Below are 15,893 nucleotides of genomic sequence, written 5' to 3' on the forward strand. Positions count from 1 at the left end.
CCCCCCCGCTCCCCCCCCCCATCCCACCAGAGGGGGGGGGGGGAGCCCGCGGCTGCCTGGGGTTTAGGTGCTGGCTGGGGTTAAACCTCAAAATCCTCTTATGTCTCACTGTAACTATGGCCTTGTTAAGAATAACTAACCAAGTAAAGGAGACTCTAGAAGCCCCTGCAGAATATCTGCATCAGTCTGGTCTCCCTGTGTTGCAGTAGAAATCAGAAATTTTGGAAAGTGCTCTGATCTTTTTTTAAAAAACAGACAGAAACTTTGATGTATGGAGTCACTAGGATGCAGCTTCAGCCATTCCAGGGACACGGGACACGGGAAGCCCTGCATATGTTCCTTGTACTGGTCTGCTCGGATACTCTCTTGAAAATTTTATCGTTTTGGTGGAGGTCTTCATATTGCATACCTCGCTAGCTCCTTTGCAGAACTGTGGGAAAGAGATGTAATGAATTGCAGTCATACGAGATGTTCTCCAGGCTAGAGAATAGTAGAAAAACCACAGAGTGTGGACAAGTTACTGAAAGGTAAACTAAGGTTGTGGTCTTGTAGCCTCTCAGTTACTCCGTAGTCATTGCATATGTTTTTACTAGAACTGTGAGAAAGAGGTGTAATGAATTGCAGTCATAGAGATGTTCTCCAGGCTAGAGAATAGTAGAAAAACCACAGAGTGTGGACAAGTTACTGAAAGGTAAACTAAGGTTGTGGTCTTGTAGCCTCTCAGTTACTCCGTAGTCATTGCATATGTTTTTACTCCATTGTAAATGCAGTTTACGTTCTCCACCTTCACTGAGGGGTAGGATAGCCTCTGTTACAGAGGAAGAACATGTGTTTGGTTACCACTGAGTAGCGGAAGTTCCTCGAAGTCATACTTCTACGTTACCTTGTGGTAACTTATTCCTATCCCCATATCTGTAACTGAACAGTGAGTTCCTTAAAGAGTTCTGGGTAAAGCTATTTGGAAAGAAAACAGATAAAGTACTTCTTCAAACTGAAGGCAGAAAGATCCACTTGATCGTCCCAACTTCATCTTGTTCCTCTCAAGTTTATCTGTGCCAAGATAGTTGCAAAATATTTGATCAAGAGCTGTTGCAGGACAGATTCTACAATGTTCTCAATAATATCATTAAAATGAAGAATCAGGAGCTTTGCTTCCTGTGTCTGTATTTTCTCTGTTGTTCAGAGAAGATAATTTATGAAAGTATTGCTGCTCAGAGAAGGTAATTCATAGCGCTGTCACTTAGGAACCTACAGCAATCGTAATTGAGGACCTACTAAAACCATGCCACGAAGTCTTACAAAATGTGGGGTTTGGTGTGTGTGAGGGTTAAGGTTTCTTTCAGTTTATAATTATATAATTAATACTTACTGACTAGTATGATTTTCCTTTTTTGATAAATCATATACATACTTCTTTTGGTGTTTGTGTTCTTACTGGTACTTGGAGGGCTAATGAATAGAATTCCCCAAGTCTGTACTTGGAATGTGAAGGGCTGGGAAAAAAGCAAATACGTTGCTAGACTTTGAACATGATTGCGAGATGCTGGCTTTTGGTTGTGAAGTAATGAGAGAAACATCAAGAAAATTACCTAATTTTGCTGAGATTTACAGGTTGTTAGTAAATCTGTTATACTTTTATACAAATAAAATCTAAACTTTATGCTGCAGAACTCAAAGATTTTAGTACAGTAATAATAATTCTCTGAATTCTGTGATAGCCTTAGGATGTAAACATGAACTGAAATAGAAACCTTACTCTATGCCCCAAAAGGCAGTCAGTTCTATTTTTTTACTATAAAATAATTTTATTAATGCTTTCATTGGGATGTTCAGTAACCTTGTAGCACAGTTTGAGCATCTCTGATTTTAGAGTTTCCGAGAACTTTCTGTTTCAGAAAATTTCTGTTTTCAGATTGTTTCCAAATGTAGGTAGGGAACATTGTCATATGGAACTTGATTACTTTTTAAGATTTTTTTTTTTTCCCCCCCTCTTTCATGAATTCAATGAAGTATGAATGGTGGGATTGGAAAGAAAAATTTTACAGGGCTTACTGAATTCTGGATATCTGTTAAGCATAGTTATTGACAAATAGTAATGCTGCGGTAAAATACCAATTGTGGCAAGAGGATTTTTCTATTCTAAAGTGGGCAGAGAAAGTAGCTGTAGGAGGCATGGGTATCAAAAGTAAATGGTGAAGATACACAAGATAAATGGAATTGAATAAAGTAAGTGAAAGAAACAGTAAGACTTACAAGAAGCACTTTTGCTATTGCAAACTGCAGTTCTATAGAACTGCAGTTCTATATCTTCACGGAAAAAGTGTTAGAGATAGGAGTCGTTAGGGATTGTGGAGATCATTCTTGCTCTAGGCCACATCCAGGTTTCGGGTGGTGAGGTGCATTATATCAAATTGGACTTCTCTTGATATTACCCCTTCTTTAGTTATTCTGTTTATCAGACAGCTAAAGTTCAGGTTGCGTTTTTTTCTTCAGTCATGTTTAACTGTACAGAATTGCCAATTAAAGCTCCTTTCCCAAGCCTTGTAGGAATCCCAGGGATTTGCCTAAACAGTACTTCTGCCGCGAACGATTTCATGAATAGCTCTTTGCCAGTGGTATGCCTCTTTGTCTGTGGTCTTTCTTGAGATCCTCTTGTACTTTTTTGTGTGTTTTTCAGCTCTCTCTGCTTTTGTGGGCATGTGGTTGTGGTTTTACACTCACGAAGAGAGAGATCTGTGGATGGCCATGACTGCACAGAACACAGAGGCTTTTTGGGAATGTAATTAAGGTCATGAAGTTGCTTATGTGTATTTGGTATTCCTGATTGTGCCTTTGACACTCTTGCTTTTCTTGATTGTAGGTTGGACTTGCCAGACAGTTCCAAGCAGATTCTCTTCCCCAAGGCAGTCAATCACGGCTGACTGGATAACTGACTGCCGGATTGATGAACAGAAATTCACTGAGATGACTTAGGGAGGGGCATCAAGGACAATGGTGCAGAAAAAGAAAATCTGCCCTCGGTTACTCGACTATCTTGTGATCATTGGAGCCAGGTAACGTAAAAGAGTCTCAGCACTGCTTTTGCTTGGGCAGTAGAGTGGGGATAAATAGCCTAGCATCCATTGATGAAGCCTTGCTTGGTGCTGAGGAAGTGCTGTCTGGAATGCGTGCAGAATGCTACCATAATGGGAGCATCTACTTGGGCCAGGGCACTTTCTGAAAGATACTAGTGCTGCCAAAGTTTTTGAATTTTGCGGTCTTCATACTCCTTTTCAAGGGTCTGCAAAGGATGACTAAGAAAAGCTAATTTGTATATGACTCTGGTAGCATGTGTGTCTGAACTTCTTTGCTTCTACTGGCATCAGGATAGAGGGATTCACAAACTGAAAATACTGAAAGCCACATGCAAGTAAAATACTAGTTTGGGGTTACTTTTCTAGCTTTTGAAGTGTAGTCTGTAAACTCAGCTGAAAAAAAAATAATCTGGAACTTGCCTTACTTGGCTCTTTCTCCCTCTAATACTCATTTATCCTCATAGGAATGACATGAATGCTTTCGTTTTTTAAAGTCTTATTAACTATCAATAGATAAAATGTTACGCTTATTTACTTAAAGCGTATATGAAATGTGGGGTTGATATGTGTTTGTCAAATACACAGGTGCTCAGTAAATGTTATTTTTCTGTATTCAAAGTTTATGCAGTAACTTTCTACCAGTCTATTTAATGGGTGTGTCCAAAGTCTATTTTACTTTAATTTCTAAATATCAGTGGTTTAGGTGCATCACCCTGTTGCTTTACCTCCCTCTTTCTTTGCAGAATACTTTGAGTGCAATATTTAAATAGGCTAAGTGGAGGAAATTACATAATCCTAAGTAATAATTATTTTTATTATTGTATTGTATGGACAGAATAATTTATTAGGGTAATTACTTCTTATTGTCTGTAGAAAAATAACCAGGTTTTCCATATGTGTGTCACTGACTAGGAAAAGGAGGAGGAAGAAATGTTAACTGCCTCCTCTAGTGGTGCTTAAAATGCCTGTTTTCACTTAGAAATTTGCTAGCATCACTCCTGGACTCCCACAGTTCTCTTGCTTTTTGCTGGGCAGCGGTAGCTAGATTGCTAATGCTCAGAGGTCTGTTGTCTCATTAGGCAGTTCAGCGAAGGCCTATGTTAAGAGATGGAGCTGACTGAAGTAGCTTCTACTGCGACGTCCTTCGGAGCTCCATGGGGCCTTTACCATTACATCTTGTTATCCTCCGTGCACAAATGCCTTTTGGAAGTATTCCCTTTTATTAGATGCAAATTTTCTAAATGTCTGAGAAGACTTTGTCTTTGTAGCTAATATTACTGCAAAGGCACGAACTGATGATATATTCACTGGTACTTTGTTGATGACTTTTTTTTAACCATTTATTGCCAAGTAGACTCTCTAAACAGTACCAGCATTATTTGACATTTCTTCTTCAGCAGATGATGCACTAGTTGCATCCATGAATATATAAAAGCTTTTTAGCGTTTCTTTTTTCTTTTTGTACAGTATTTTAGTACTTAACTGTACAGGCAGTATAATTTTTATTACCAATTTATGCTTTATTACTAAAGCATTTTTACTTTTTCTTTAATAAAGTATTAGTTTGGGAGAATTAGTCACCAGAGCTATTTACACCAGTGATTTTCTTTTGTAAATTACAAACATTCTATTACTGCTTGTTTCGGTTTTCTCGCCTCTCAGGTAAGAGAAAAGCAAGTGTCATTTGTATTTTGAAATGGGCAAATCTAAAGTATCAAGGTGAGAAAATGTCTTGTATGAGATCCCACAGGAGAGTGATGGTGGAGCCAGGTCTCCTACATCCCATTTAGTAAACGTTATACTAAATGCTAATTACTTTAGAAAATGGTGAGAGATCAGACTTTGTAGCAAAGGGGTCAAACCAAAAAGAGGTTGTTCTGGGGACATATTTTTCTTCCTTCACTGTGTGGATCTCATACTATTTCTCTGGCAGTTATTCAGTAGCTTTCATGGAAAAGCAGTGGTAGGAAAATAGTTAATACCTTGAAAGAATCTGTTCTTCTGGTGGAAAATTAGGAATAAGCAGTATTGACTTTCTGTCTTTGTGTTCCATTAGTGATTTGTAATACAAAGGTTGGTGAACCACAGTGTTAAATAGGTCTGCATATTACTACCAGCTTTTATAGTAACTTACACTTCAAATCCAACTTGAAAATCAAACACAGAAATATATCTATCTATGGTTGCTAGAACTTTTTAATGAAAATTTTACAGGATGAGGTCCATATCATTCCATATCATTCCATATCATTCCGAGAGATGAGTTCTTTCCTAGTAAATTCTTGTTTTTCCCAGTTAGGAGTTGATACTGGATTTTCTCATTTAATTTTTCATCTTGTTCATAAATGGCTGAAATCCCGGCGGTTTTCATCTGACTGTATATTTGGAAAGGGACAGTGTATTTCCTATCCAAGAGTTGCCCCAGAGACCTGTGAGGTTAAATTAATTTTGGAAATCAATGTTAGGCAAACATGAGAATACGATGTTCTCCTGGGAACAACATACTCCTGAAAGTCCTTTTCTTGGTCAACTTTGAACAGGCTCCTTGTTGGGCCTTGATAATGATGGTATAGACTTTTTAATTTAACCTTTCTGCAATTGTGGCCTTGTGCTAGTGGCTAGTGACAGAGAAGCTGCGCTTTCCCTGGATAGTAGGGGGAGAGAAGAAACAAAGATGAAGCTGAGCCCACAGGCTCCTGACATATTAGTAGGGAGATACCAAAGATTTTTATTGGCATTAGTCAACTATGTACGTTTTTTTTGTTTTCTTTTTTGTAGGCAGCCAAGTAGTGATAGTGTTGCTCAGACTCCTGAACTGCTGCGACGTTACCCTCTGGAAGACCATGTGGACTTTCCTCTACCGCCTGATGTTGTATTCTTCTGCCAGCCAGAAGGATGCCTGAGCGTGCGGCAAAAACGCATGAGCTTCCGTGACGACACTTCTTTTGTCTTCACGCTCACAGACAAGGATACAGGTGTCATTCGCTATGGAATCTGTGTCAACTTCTACCGCTCCTTCCAGAAGCGAGTACCCAAGGAGAAGGGAGAAGGCACAGGGGGGCATCGAGCTCGGGAGGGACAGAAAATCCCCAAATCTGGCGATGCATCTGCGCCCCAAGAGGAAGTGGGCACTGAGAGTTCGGAGAGTGGTTCTTCACTGCAGGCTCCAAGTACAGAGTCTACCCCAGATGTGAATCGATCACCGCGCAGTAAGCGTCTGGCCAAAGGCAGCCATCGCTCTCGGAACAGCACTCTGACTTCTCTGTGCATCCTTAGTCATTATCCCTTCTTTTCCACCTTTCGTGAGTGTCTGTACACCCTCAAGAGACTTGTGGACTGCTGTAGTGAGAGATTGTTGGGCAAGAAGTTGGGGATTCCTCGTGGGGTGCAGAGGTATGTTGAGTGGGAAGAAAGAACTTTTTCCTCCCACTGTTGGTGTCCGGGACTGCAATTGTCTGCATGGCAAATTGTGGCTACAGCTGTGGTTGCAGAAGCAGCCGAACACCAATGGTTGATCGTTTTGCTGTTTTAACCCAGGGTCACAGTAGGAAAAGGAAATTTTTGTGATGATTTCTTTAAAACTTCTCTGTCTGATTCTGTAACCTGGTATGATTTTCATTTTTGATACGCCTAAGGAGGCACTATCCTGCTAACAACTGACTAAGCATGATCTTTTCTGAAGCTGAGCACTGATGCTGTTATTGTTGCTTTGGCATATAAGCTCCGTGGCAGTGTACGTCAGGACTGATTCTCTGGCAAATTAGAAACAGCCAAGAAATAACAGGGAGAATTTCCACTTGGGGCAAGAGGGAAATGATGAAAGTGTGCTTAATGAGCTTATGGAATAATGTGAACTTCAGCGTGGGAGAGAAAAGACTAGAGAAGCAGGCTGAAAGAGATCAAAGTACAGTATTTGAAGGGGAGAGGGAGGAGAGGTAGAAAACAAAGGAGTTGTCTAGGAAGCGTATGGGAACGGGGGTTGGTAACAGCAAATTAACAGGAACTTGGTGTATTTTATGTAATGTAGTAATCTTACATATCTGCTGTTACTACGTTGGGTATGTAACAAAAGCTGTTGCACTGTAGGGTACAGAAGGAACAATGTCTTTACATATATCAGTCATGGACGTATGTCTGTGCGATTGTGCCTGACACCTACATTCCAGGATGATATTTTCCTTTCCAATATGCTAACTGAAAAGAGAAAATATAAAATGAATCTCTGGAGAAGGAGGGGATTATCTCAATAGTAAGAGGGATGTGGCTGTGAGATAGCTCATAATGTGAGTTAAGTAGCTTGGTACGCTCCAAATTAAACTTGTCAAAAGCAAAAAACGACAGGACATCTATCATTTTCGTCTTTATAAGCTCTTTACATTTTGCATGAAAGGGGGAAATCTGTCCCATTCACAGAGCAGTAGCCTATTTCTTGTGTTACTGCCCTGGAATAGTTCTAGGAGAGTGTCCTGGGCTTATGACTGACTCCCGCCTTAGCAGATTTATCACCTGAATCCACTGACTGTTGAGGAAAAAATGATTCTGTCAGAACAAAACTTCGCCCCCCAGGGAAGTATGTTTTAAGGGAGCTTATTTGGTCACTTGGTTTAGTCTGATAATTACTGAGGTAGAAAAAAGTTAAATTTAATGATTTTCCTCAACTCTGTGAGCATATCTGATTTTTTAAAGGGGTGCTAAAATATTCCAGTGTTTGAATGGCATGTGGTATTTGAAAAATTTGCTCTTGTTGGACATAATTCTTACAGAGAAGAACCACTCAGAGTGACAGATGAGGAGGAATGCTGAGCATACATCTCTGGGAAAAGTAAAGCAGCGGGTTTGAATTACCATGTGGTTTGCAAGCCGTGACCAGGAAAAGTAGAATAGTTTTGAAGTGGTGGCAGAATAAAGGTGAAACTGAATCCTTACAGCTTGCAAAAGGTTGAGGGTGCCTGTTAACAACCTAATGTCCTGTGCATTACCAGCGGCTGAAGGAAGAGTGGAGGATGAGAAGCATCACAGTTCCTGAGAGGTGTATCACTTAGCATACTTTGCCCTTCTTTTGACCCCTCCAAATTTCTCTGATTTTTCTTCCTTTCTGAAGCCTCCATTGTCATAATCTTTTTTCTTCTTTTTTCCTTTTCCTTTTTTTTTTTTTTTTTAAAGTCATGAACTGTAAGGTAGAACCTCTAATTTGAACCCATACCATTCTAAGGGATCTGTTGCAGTAACTGAAGATATTTATCAGGCTGAAGTTTTTTGCAGAATGGCTACAGCAGGTTTGCAGCCTTCACTGTGCTACAACATTAAGGGCTGAAGTGGACAAGCCACTTTGCTTCCCTTGTCAGACCCAGTTCTAAGTTTTGAAGCTCTGAAGGCCCTGAGCAATGCTGTACATGCGTTTTGGCCAGCCTGTCTGTGAGCTACAAGTTTGCAGATTGCTGGCTTAGGGCATGGAAAAATTGCTGCTTATTTTGCTAAGGTGCCTAAATGCTTTCTAGACAGCTTTCAGAAATGTATATTCTCAGCTGAAACGCATCCATTTCTGCCATGGGTTATTCAGCTCTTAAGAATCATACAACGCAATTTAGGATAGGATGAAAAAGAGTATTTTGTCATGCCAAAACATCTGGGAGATCTTGGTGTGGCATATTTTTATTATCTCAGGTTTAGTTCCTATTCTTGCAAAGGTTTGTAGGACTGCTGGAAGCAGAATTCTACAGTCAGTCAGTCTGCCACAATTTTGGATGAGATGTGAGAGTATCCTATGTGCATGCTGAATTTCAAGCACCAAGGCGATGAGAGGTCTTCAGAGATCTGGACCTAACTGAACCCTTTAAATGAACGAATGAACTCTCAGGTGGCAGTGACATACTTGTGTGATTCCTGCCAGTGATACACTTGTGTGATTCCTCCCACAGAAAGATTTGTACTTCCCCACGGTGGTTGTTCCAGTAAGCTTAAATCCCTACCTTCCATTCCTCCGTGTGACCAAATGTTTGTTAGCTGCAGCTTTTAATTCTCGGTGGATCTGCCCTTTTCCTGGAAGAGCCTTGCGGAATGGCCGCCAAGTGAAGCTCTTGGAGCGTTAACCTTCTTGTTCCCCCTGTACAGGGATACAATGTGGCGGATTTTCACAGGCTCCCTCCTGGTGGAAGAAAAGTCTAGCGCGTTGCTACATGACTTGCGGGAGATTGAGGCTTGGATATACCGGCTGCTCCGGTCACCGATGCCTGTTGCTGGTCAGAAGCGGGTGGATGTGGAAGTCTTGCCACATGAGTTGCAGCCAGCTTTGACCTTTGCTCTTCCGGATCCGTCCCGCTTCACCTTGGTGGATTTTCCATTACATCTGCCTTTGGAGTTGTTGGGAGTGGATGCCTGCCTGCAGGTGCTGACCTGCATCCTTCTGGAGCACAAGGTAGGAGGGAAAAAATTTGATAGGTACGTAGGAAGCTCGGCCCTCTTCAAAACCAGGGTAGGCTGGATGTGTAGGACAGCTGTCTCCTGCGCTGCCTGGAACCAGTTTGTCTGCAGGGGGAAGGAATAGCTCCTTCTGAGGTTCGTTTTGAAAAAAACCTCTCTCAAAAAAGCACCTGAAGCTTGTTTTCAGACAAATTAATGGAAGGTCATCCAGTTCACAGCCATCAAACCAGAGGCCTGCAGGCTGCGATCTTCATATACCCCTGGGGGGAGTACTAGAAGTGAATGGTTGCTGCAGTGCTAATGTGAGTTTCTTTGGTTGCAGGTTGTATTGCAGTCCCGAGATTATAATGCGCTCTCAATGTCTGTGATGGCCTTTGTGGCTATGATCTACCCGTTAGAGTACATGTTCCCAGTGATCCCTCTGCTTCCCACCTGCATGGCCTCTGCAGAACAGGTACGTATTTTTCCTTTATTGGTCTTTTGCAGATGTTTCTGTGATGTCTGAAATTTATATAGGAGTAGTCCTTGTTTCCTTCCCCGCCATTTTCTCAGGGATTGTAGCAAAGTCTGCCTTGCAAAGAACGTTCTTTGGGCACAACTAACTATGTAAATCATAGGTAACACCACTTATTTAGGATATCTTCAAAGCATGCTTAGTGAACAGTATGATTCAAAGCAGTAGTTCACAGTAATTCACAAGCAATGGACTGAAAGGCCATAGATCCACAATATTATGATGAGTATTTAACCCCTGCCACAACTGAGTATTAAGGTCTTTTGGGGAGGGTCCAGAGTAATATTTAAGGACGCTTGAGGGCTCTTGATTCAGAGTTTAGAAACTATTGACTGCAATTTATTCTCCTCAGAAATATGAAGTGTTGAGTTACTTCAGGTGGGAGCCTGGGTTTTGCCAATAGTCAGCTCTCTGCAGGAGCTCAATATTTTGCTTGGAAAGATAGAATTCAGGCCATCTTACTACTTCAGTGCTATCCTGCAACTGATGCTGCAAGTTTGTTCTTGTACTGCCCCTTGGAGGTGACCAACTGTTCTAGATTTAAAGAATAAATTAGCCTCCCAAGCCACTGGTCTCCAGCTGCTACATGCCTTACTGATTTAAACCTCTCCCTCTGCTGATTCCCTTATCAGAAACAACCTGAATTTTCCCTTAAGTTTTCCATGTACATTTGAAAAAATGTGTCTATTTCTTCTGCTTCCTAGAGATGTTATTGTTTGGAAACCAAATTACCATTACAAGGGTAAGGGTAAAGCCATATTTACAATGGCACAGACCCAGTTTGAGCTGAGAGAGTATTCATCTGTGACTTGCTGCTCCTCTGGTTAGGCTCTTACTCCGAACATCTTTTTTTCTTGGTCCATGATAGATGTGCAAGCTGTTAGATTAGCTAAGTTTTTTCCAAAGAGCCATGCAGCCATATAAATTACATCCCTGGGGTGGGGGGCACTGGTGGTGGAAATTTATTTTCTTCTAGATGAAAATTGAAGCTCTCTGAGCAGGAGCTTTTCTTCTTCTTTTTTTTTTTTTTTTGATATTTCTATTTTATGGAATTAATTACTTATATATCAATGCCTTGTGTGTTGTCTCCTCTGCTATAAACTTACTGTAGTTAATAAATATTTGGGAAGAACATGGTGATATCAAATGCAGATCTTGTCCTTATTAAAGTCTCTCTCTCTCTCAGTTGCTTCTAGCCCCTACACCTTACATCATTGGTGTTCCAGCAAGTTTCTTCCTTTACAAACTGGATTTTAAAATGCCTGATGATGTATGGCTTATTGACCTGGATACCAATAGGGTAAGTGGTGCCCATAAGGACTTGTGGCTTTGTTTCCAGGGAGCTGTGCACTTTCTTCAGTGTATCCACTGAGAATTTAAGAATGCCTGGCCTCAGTCTGCCCTTGCCACTCCCGTCTTAAACTTTAGGGTTCCGTTCTTTGTTATGTCTCAAGGTCCCCATTTCTTTTGCTCATAAGGCATTCTTTTTCAGTTAATCCATCTGGCTATATCATTAGAAGATAAATCCTCAAACAAATGATAAAGCTGTCTTCTTGAGTAATTCTGACCCGTCTCTTATAGCCCTACCTAACAAACCCAATCTGATAAGAGCCCTACAGCAGCATTGGTTGTCATGATTCAAATGGGACTATGTATCCCGCTTTCTACTGGGGCACGAGCAAGGCTATGTCAAGGGAAATGTGTATAACATGTTCGACTTGATGGAAATTCCAAAGGATGAGTGTGTATGTATCCCGCCTTCTACTGGGGCACGAGCAAGGCTATTTCAAGGGAGATGTGTATAACATGTTTGACTTGATGGAAATTCCAAAGGATGAGTGTGGGTTCATTCAAACTTCTCTTTTTTGTGGTAAATGATAAAGTAACTCCTCCATTTTTTGTGATATTTTAAACAGTAACAACCATAAAGAAGTGAAAATCAAAGTATGGATGCAGGTGTCTGTGTGTTGTGGGAGGTTTTTTATTAATTATTTTACTTCATGGCTTTTGTTCCTCAGTCTCTGGAGTGGTGGAGATTCAGGAGATTCTGTTTTGGAAATGAATACAGCTGGGGAATTTTTGGTATGTTGCTGTGCTTAATTCCAGGTGATCGTTCCCACAAATGCAGAATCTTTGCCAACACTGCCAGAACCAGAAGCTTCAGAGCTGAAAAAGCATCTGAAACAGGTAATAAGCACTTTGGGGAAAGGACTCAGATTCAGTAGAATTTAGCAGATGTAGTCTTGCACAGCAATGCAAGTCAGCAAATGTAAAGCAAAATGTGTTAAAAGCAGGTGTGTATCCTGGCACATCAGATGGATATGAAAACGTATCAGACTACTAGAATACTCTTGTTCAAGAAAGTGCACCTTGGTCAGTCATGGAGAGGTCTGCTTCTCTGAATGTGGAGGTGGGATGATCAATAGGGTGGCTGATTAAACAACATTATAAGGGTGTCTTCTTTTGAGCTCCCTGAGCTGTATGACTTTCTAACATTGTCTTCTCCTGACTAAGCTAAATCTGAGACCTTCATCTTGTTTCAGATCTCTGTAGTTTTTCCAGAGGACTTCATTGTAATTTTTGTTACCTGTTTCATCTTTTGCTGTCTCTGCTGCTTCCACCTTTGTCGTTTGTAGGGGAAGCATAGGACTAGGAATTTTCTGTCAACCTGTTTAAGATGCCTCTTTCGTATAGTTGGCCAATCCCCCGTATTAGAATACAACAGCATTTTGAGCTTGAAAAGCAGTATCAATTAATACAGATGTTAAGTGGTAGGTATCCAGTTGCTGCTTTTCTATCTTCATGGAGAGAGTTAATTTGGAAAAGTGAGTGGTCACTGAGGCTTATAACTGCAGTTAATTTCTTAGCCAGGTGAGGGATAATTTGAAAAGCTCCTGGATGCAACAGGTAGTTTCTGGTTTTTACTGTTGTTTGGGGCTAACTTGTTTCCAATTGGTGCAGGAAGTTCCAGATTCCTCCTTTACATTTGCCATGTGGGCTTTAAACTCTGACTTGATCCATCAAGCTATGATCATCTTTGTTTCCACTCCATTCACAGATCTGTGTGTGAGGTCTCAGTCTCTCCTCTCAGGTCCTGCTAAGCCATTAATCAGCTTGGGTCATCCTGGCTGATCGTGTCAAGCAGGTTTTATCTCTTTATTTCTGTTTTCCTTATGCACGCTGCATGCAGTATCTAAAGGTAAAGTGTGTTACTAATGTGATGAGTTCTGCTCTTTCTCTCTCCTTGTAGACCAGGAGAGCAAAGTGTGTAACCTCTATGATACCTGCTGTCAGCACAGATGGAAGCGATGTGTTGCTTGGAGTTTTGTTATATCCGCCTTCCCCCCACTTCTGCCTCACCCCCTTGCAATTTCAGGCACTATTCAGCAAAACTCTCTCACTAGGGCAAGGTTGGATATCAGAAGAACAAATTGCAATTTCCTTGAAGACATATTTAAAATTCTGAGCGTTCACCCAAATTCAAGTTACATCCCTATGTATTCCTATAGGCATTATCATTAAGAGTTGACCATTGGCAAAGGAGAAGGAGCGCTACTGGTTGCTGTATGAAGTAGAGAAGACTCAATTGTGGCCCACGTCACTAAGGTTAACACTTTTGTGTGCCTTTGGGTCTTAGTGTCAATGAATAAAATTCAGGATATCTGCTTTTAAACTGCAGTAGAAAGTTCTTAGCTGCATCAATAAGGACAGCAGCCTTTCTAGTTCCCAGAGTGGCCAGATGTGAATGTTTGGGGGTGGGGCAGTTAGACCTCTCTCCCAAGATGTGCATATTTTGTGGTCCCTTTTATTTCCTCTCATTTGTGATATTTGGTAGTAATAGATATATTTTTTTTTTTCCTTCCATCTGTTTCTCTGTGGTCATGTGTTCGTCTTGGCTCTGATGGGCTGCTGGTGTTATCATATGATCTTCCATCTTGCCTCCAGTGTCTGGTTAGCATGACTGCAATCACTCAGAAACAGCTGCTCACTTCTGACAACAAGGTTCTTTATTTTATTCTTTTCCCCTCAATTTTCTATTTTACCCTTTTCCTTTGGAGTTTTGGTTTTTGTTTTGTTTTATATATTTGTTTATTTTTGAAATAAAAAGATGAAGACTCAGTGGGCAAATAGGAGAAATGAGGAACGTTTAGGATAGGTCTGGGTATCCAGGACTGATTTACCACTTGTGCTGCTCCAGTGCATGTCCTTGAAGAGGTTATGAGGGTTGAAGAGAATGGTAGCTTTATGGAGAGATGAAGACCTCGTTCAGATGGGAAGTGGAGGTTTGCAGGGATACAGGCAAATGTCTGTGTAAAGGTGTCTCCACATTGTCCTGGGATATCAAACTCACTGGTTGAATGGCCAAGTTGCAAGGCAAGTTTCAAGACCTCTAGGTCCCCAGAGGTATTCAAATTATGCATGGGAATAACTCTACAATAAGTTGTACACAGTGCCATATTACTAGTGGTCCGATTTGGACTATCTGTTTTCACATCGTGAATGATCTAGCAAAGTGGACTTCTGTGCTACCCCTTGGCTGGCTCCAGGACTGTTTCAGCATTGAGGAGATCGTTTTGACAATCCACATAAAGGTGGGCCTGGAGATATTTGTTGACTCAACGTAGGAGACGGTTTAAGACAAACTAATGGAGCATGCACAATTGTTGCAATTGCCTAGAGGGCGGGGTAGCTCTGATCTCTCTCTTGTTCCTTGAGTAACTTTTCTTGCTGAAAATGTATGCATAATGTTGTCCTTCGTTAGGCACTGGCCAGCATGAGTCTGAATACTCAGCCCATTCTTAATCTAGAGAAGTTCCACGAAGGGCAGGAGGTGCCACTGCTGCTGGGAAGACCGCAGAATGATTTGCAGTCTACTCCCTCCACCGAATTCAACCCTCTGATCTATGGCAATGATGTGGACTCTGTGGATGTGGCTACCAGGTGAGGCTGAACGGGAAGGTAGTATTGAGTCTTCGTAAAGTTTGCACTAAAGAAGGCAGCACAGACACTTCTGTGGGTCCTGTGGTGGAAGCATCATCGTCCAGGTTCTACTGCAGGTTGTACTTTACATCATGGGAAAAAAAGAGCAGAAATTAACAGTGTTTATCTCAGATCTATTAACTGCACGAACGTAACTATGTATCTTGAGGGGGTGTTTTGTTTCTTGCATTTTCCTATAGATTATCCGCTTTACCTGGATTTGTCAGTCTGATACTGTATCCTCAGCTTAAATCTCAAGCCTTGAACTACAAAAAAAGCTGGAGACTTAGTTGCCACCTCAGCTAGTGGATATGAGAACCATGTCCCTCACTGGGTGGGTCTTGGTGTTGAGGTGGTGAATTAAAACAAAGGGATTTCTTGGTTTTTTTTTTTTCCTTTTCCTTTTTTAAAGGCAACTCTTTTCTAAGAAGACTTAGTTTTTCGTACTGGGTTACCATTCTTCGAAGGTTTGAAACATTGCCCACTGCATACCTTTTAAAGGCTCTCTGTCTTCTTTTCTGTTGTGTTTTGTGGTTTTATCTGATATATTGTCCTCTGTTTCTTTTTAGGGTTGCTATGGTGAGATTCTTCAACTCACCAAATGTTTTGCAAGGTTTCCAGATGCATACTCGCACTCTTCGACTCTTCCCACGACCAGTGGTGGCCTTCCAGGCAAATTCTTTTCTTGCGTCTAGGCCGAAGCAAACGCCTTTCGCAGATAAGCTTTCCAGGACACAGGCAGTAGAATACTTTGGAGAATGGTCACTCAACCCTACTAATTATGCTTTCCAAAGAATTCATAACAGTAAGTTTTGGTCTTTCCTTTCCTGCACTTGGATGTAATGCAGGAACTTAAAAAGCAGAGAGATTCTAGGGAAGGACTTAGTTTTACACCATATTATTCC

The 15,893-nt window shown here is 41.1% G+C and overlaps 1 protein-coding gene across 1 annotated transcript in view; it reads left to right on the forward strand.

The window, feature by feature from the left end:
- Positions 1 to 2,859: 2,859 nt before the first annotated feature.
- The window catches only part of MADD (MAP-kinase activating death domain), a 61,896-nt gene continuing 48,862 nt past the window's right edge, over positions 2,860 to 15,893 (forward strand). The window contains exons 1-8 of the mRNA XM_009578666.1: positions 2,860 to 3,053; positions 5,853 to 6,467; positions 9,186 to 9,489; positions 9,817 to 9,948; positions 11,195 to 11,308; positions 12,115 to 12,195; positions 14,771 to 14,949; positions 15,558 to 15,793. Coding sequence (XP_009576961.1) covers positions 2,992 to 3,053; positions 5,853 to 6,467; positions 9,186 to 9,489; positions 9,817 to 9,948; positions 11,195 to 11,308; positions 12,115 to 12,195; positions 14,771 to 14,949; positions 15,558 to 15,793 — 1,723 coding nt within the window. The 5' untranslated portion in view covers positions 2,860 to 2,991. The remainder of the gene's footprint in view (positions 3,054 to 5,852; positions 6,468 to 9,185; positions 9,490 to 9,816; positions 9,949 to 11,194; positions 11,309 to 12,114; positions 12,196 to 14,770; positions 14,950 to 15,557; positions 15,794 to 15,893) is intronic.

Source organism: Fulmarus glacialis, unplaced genomic scaffold (assembly GCF_000690835.1).
Source record: "Fulmarus glacialis isolate BGI_N327 unplaced genomic scaffold, ASM69083v1 scaffold3325, whole genome shotgun sequence".
NCBI lineage: Eukaryota > Metazoa > Chordata > Aves > Procellariiformes > Procellariidae > Fulmarus > Fulmarus glacialis.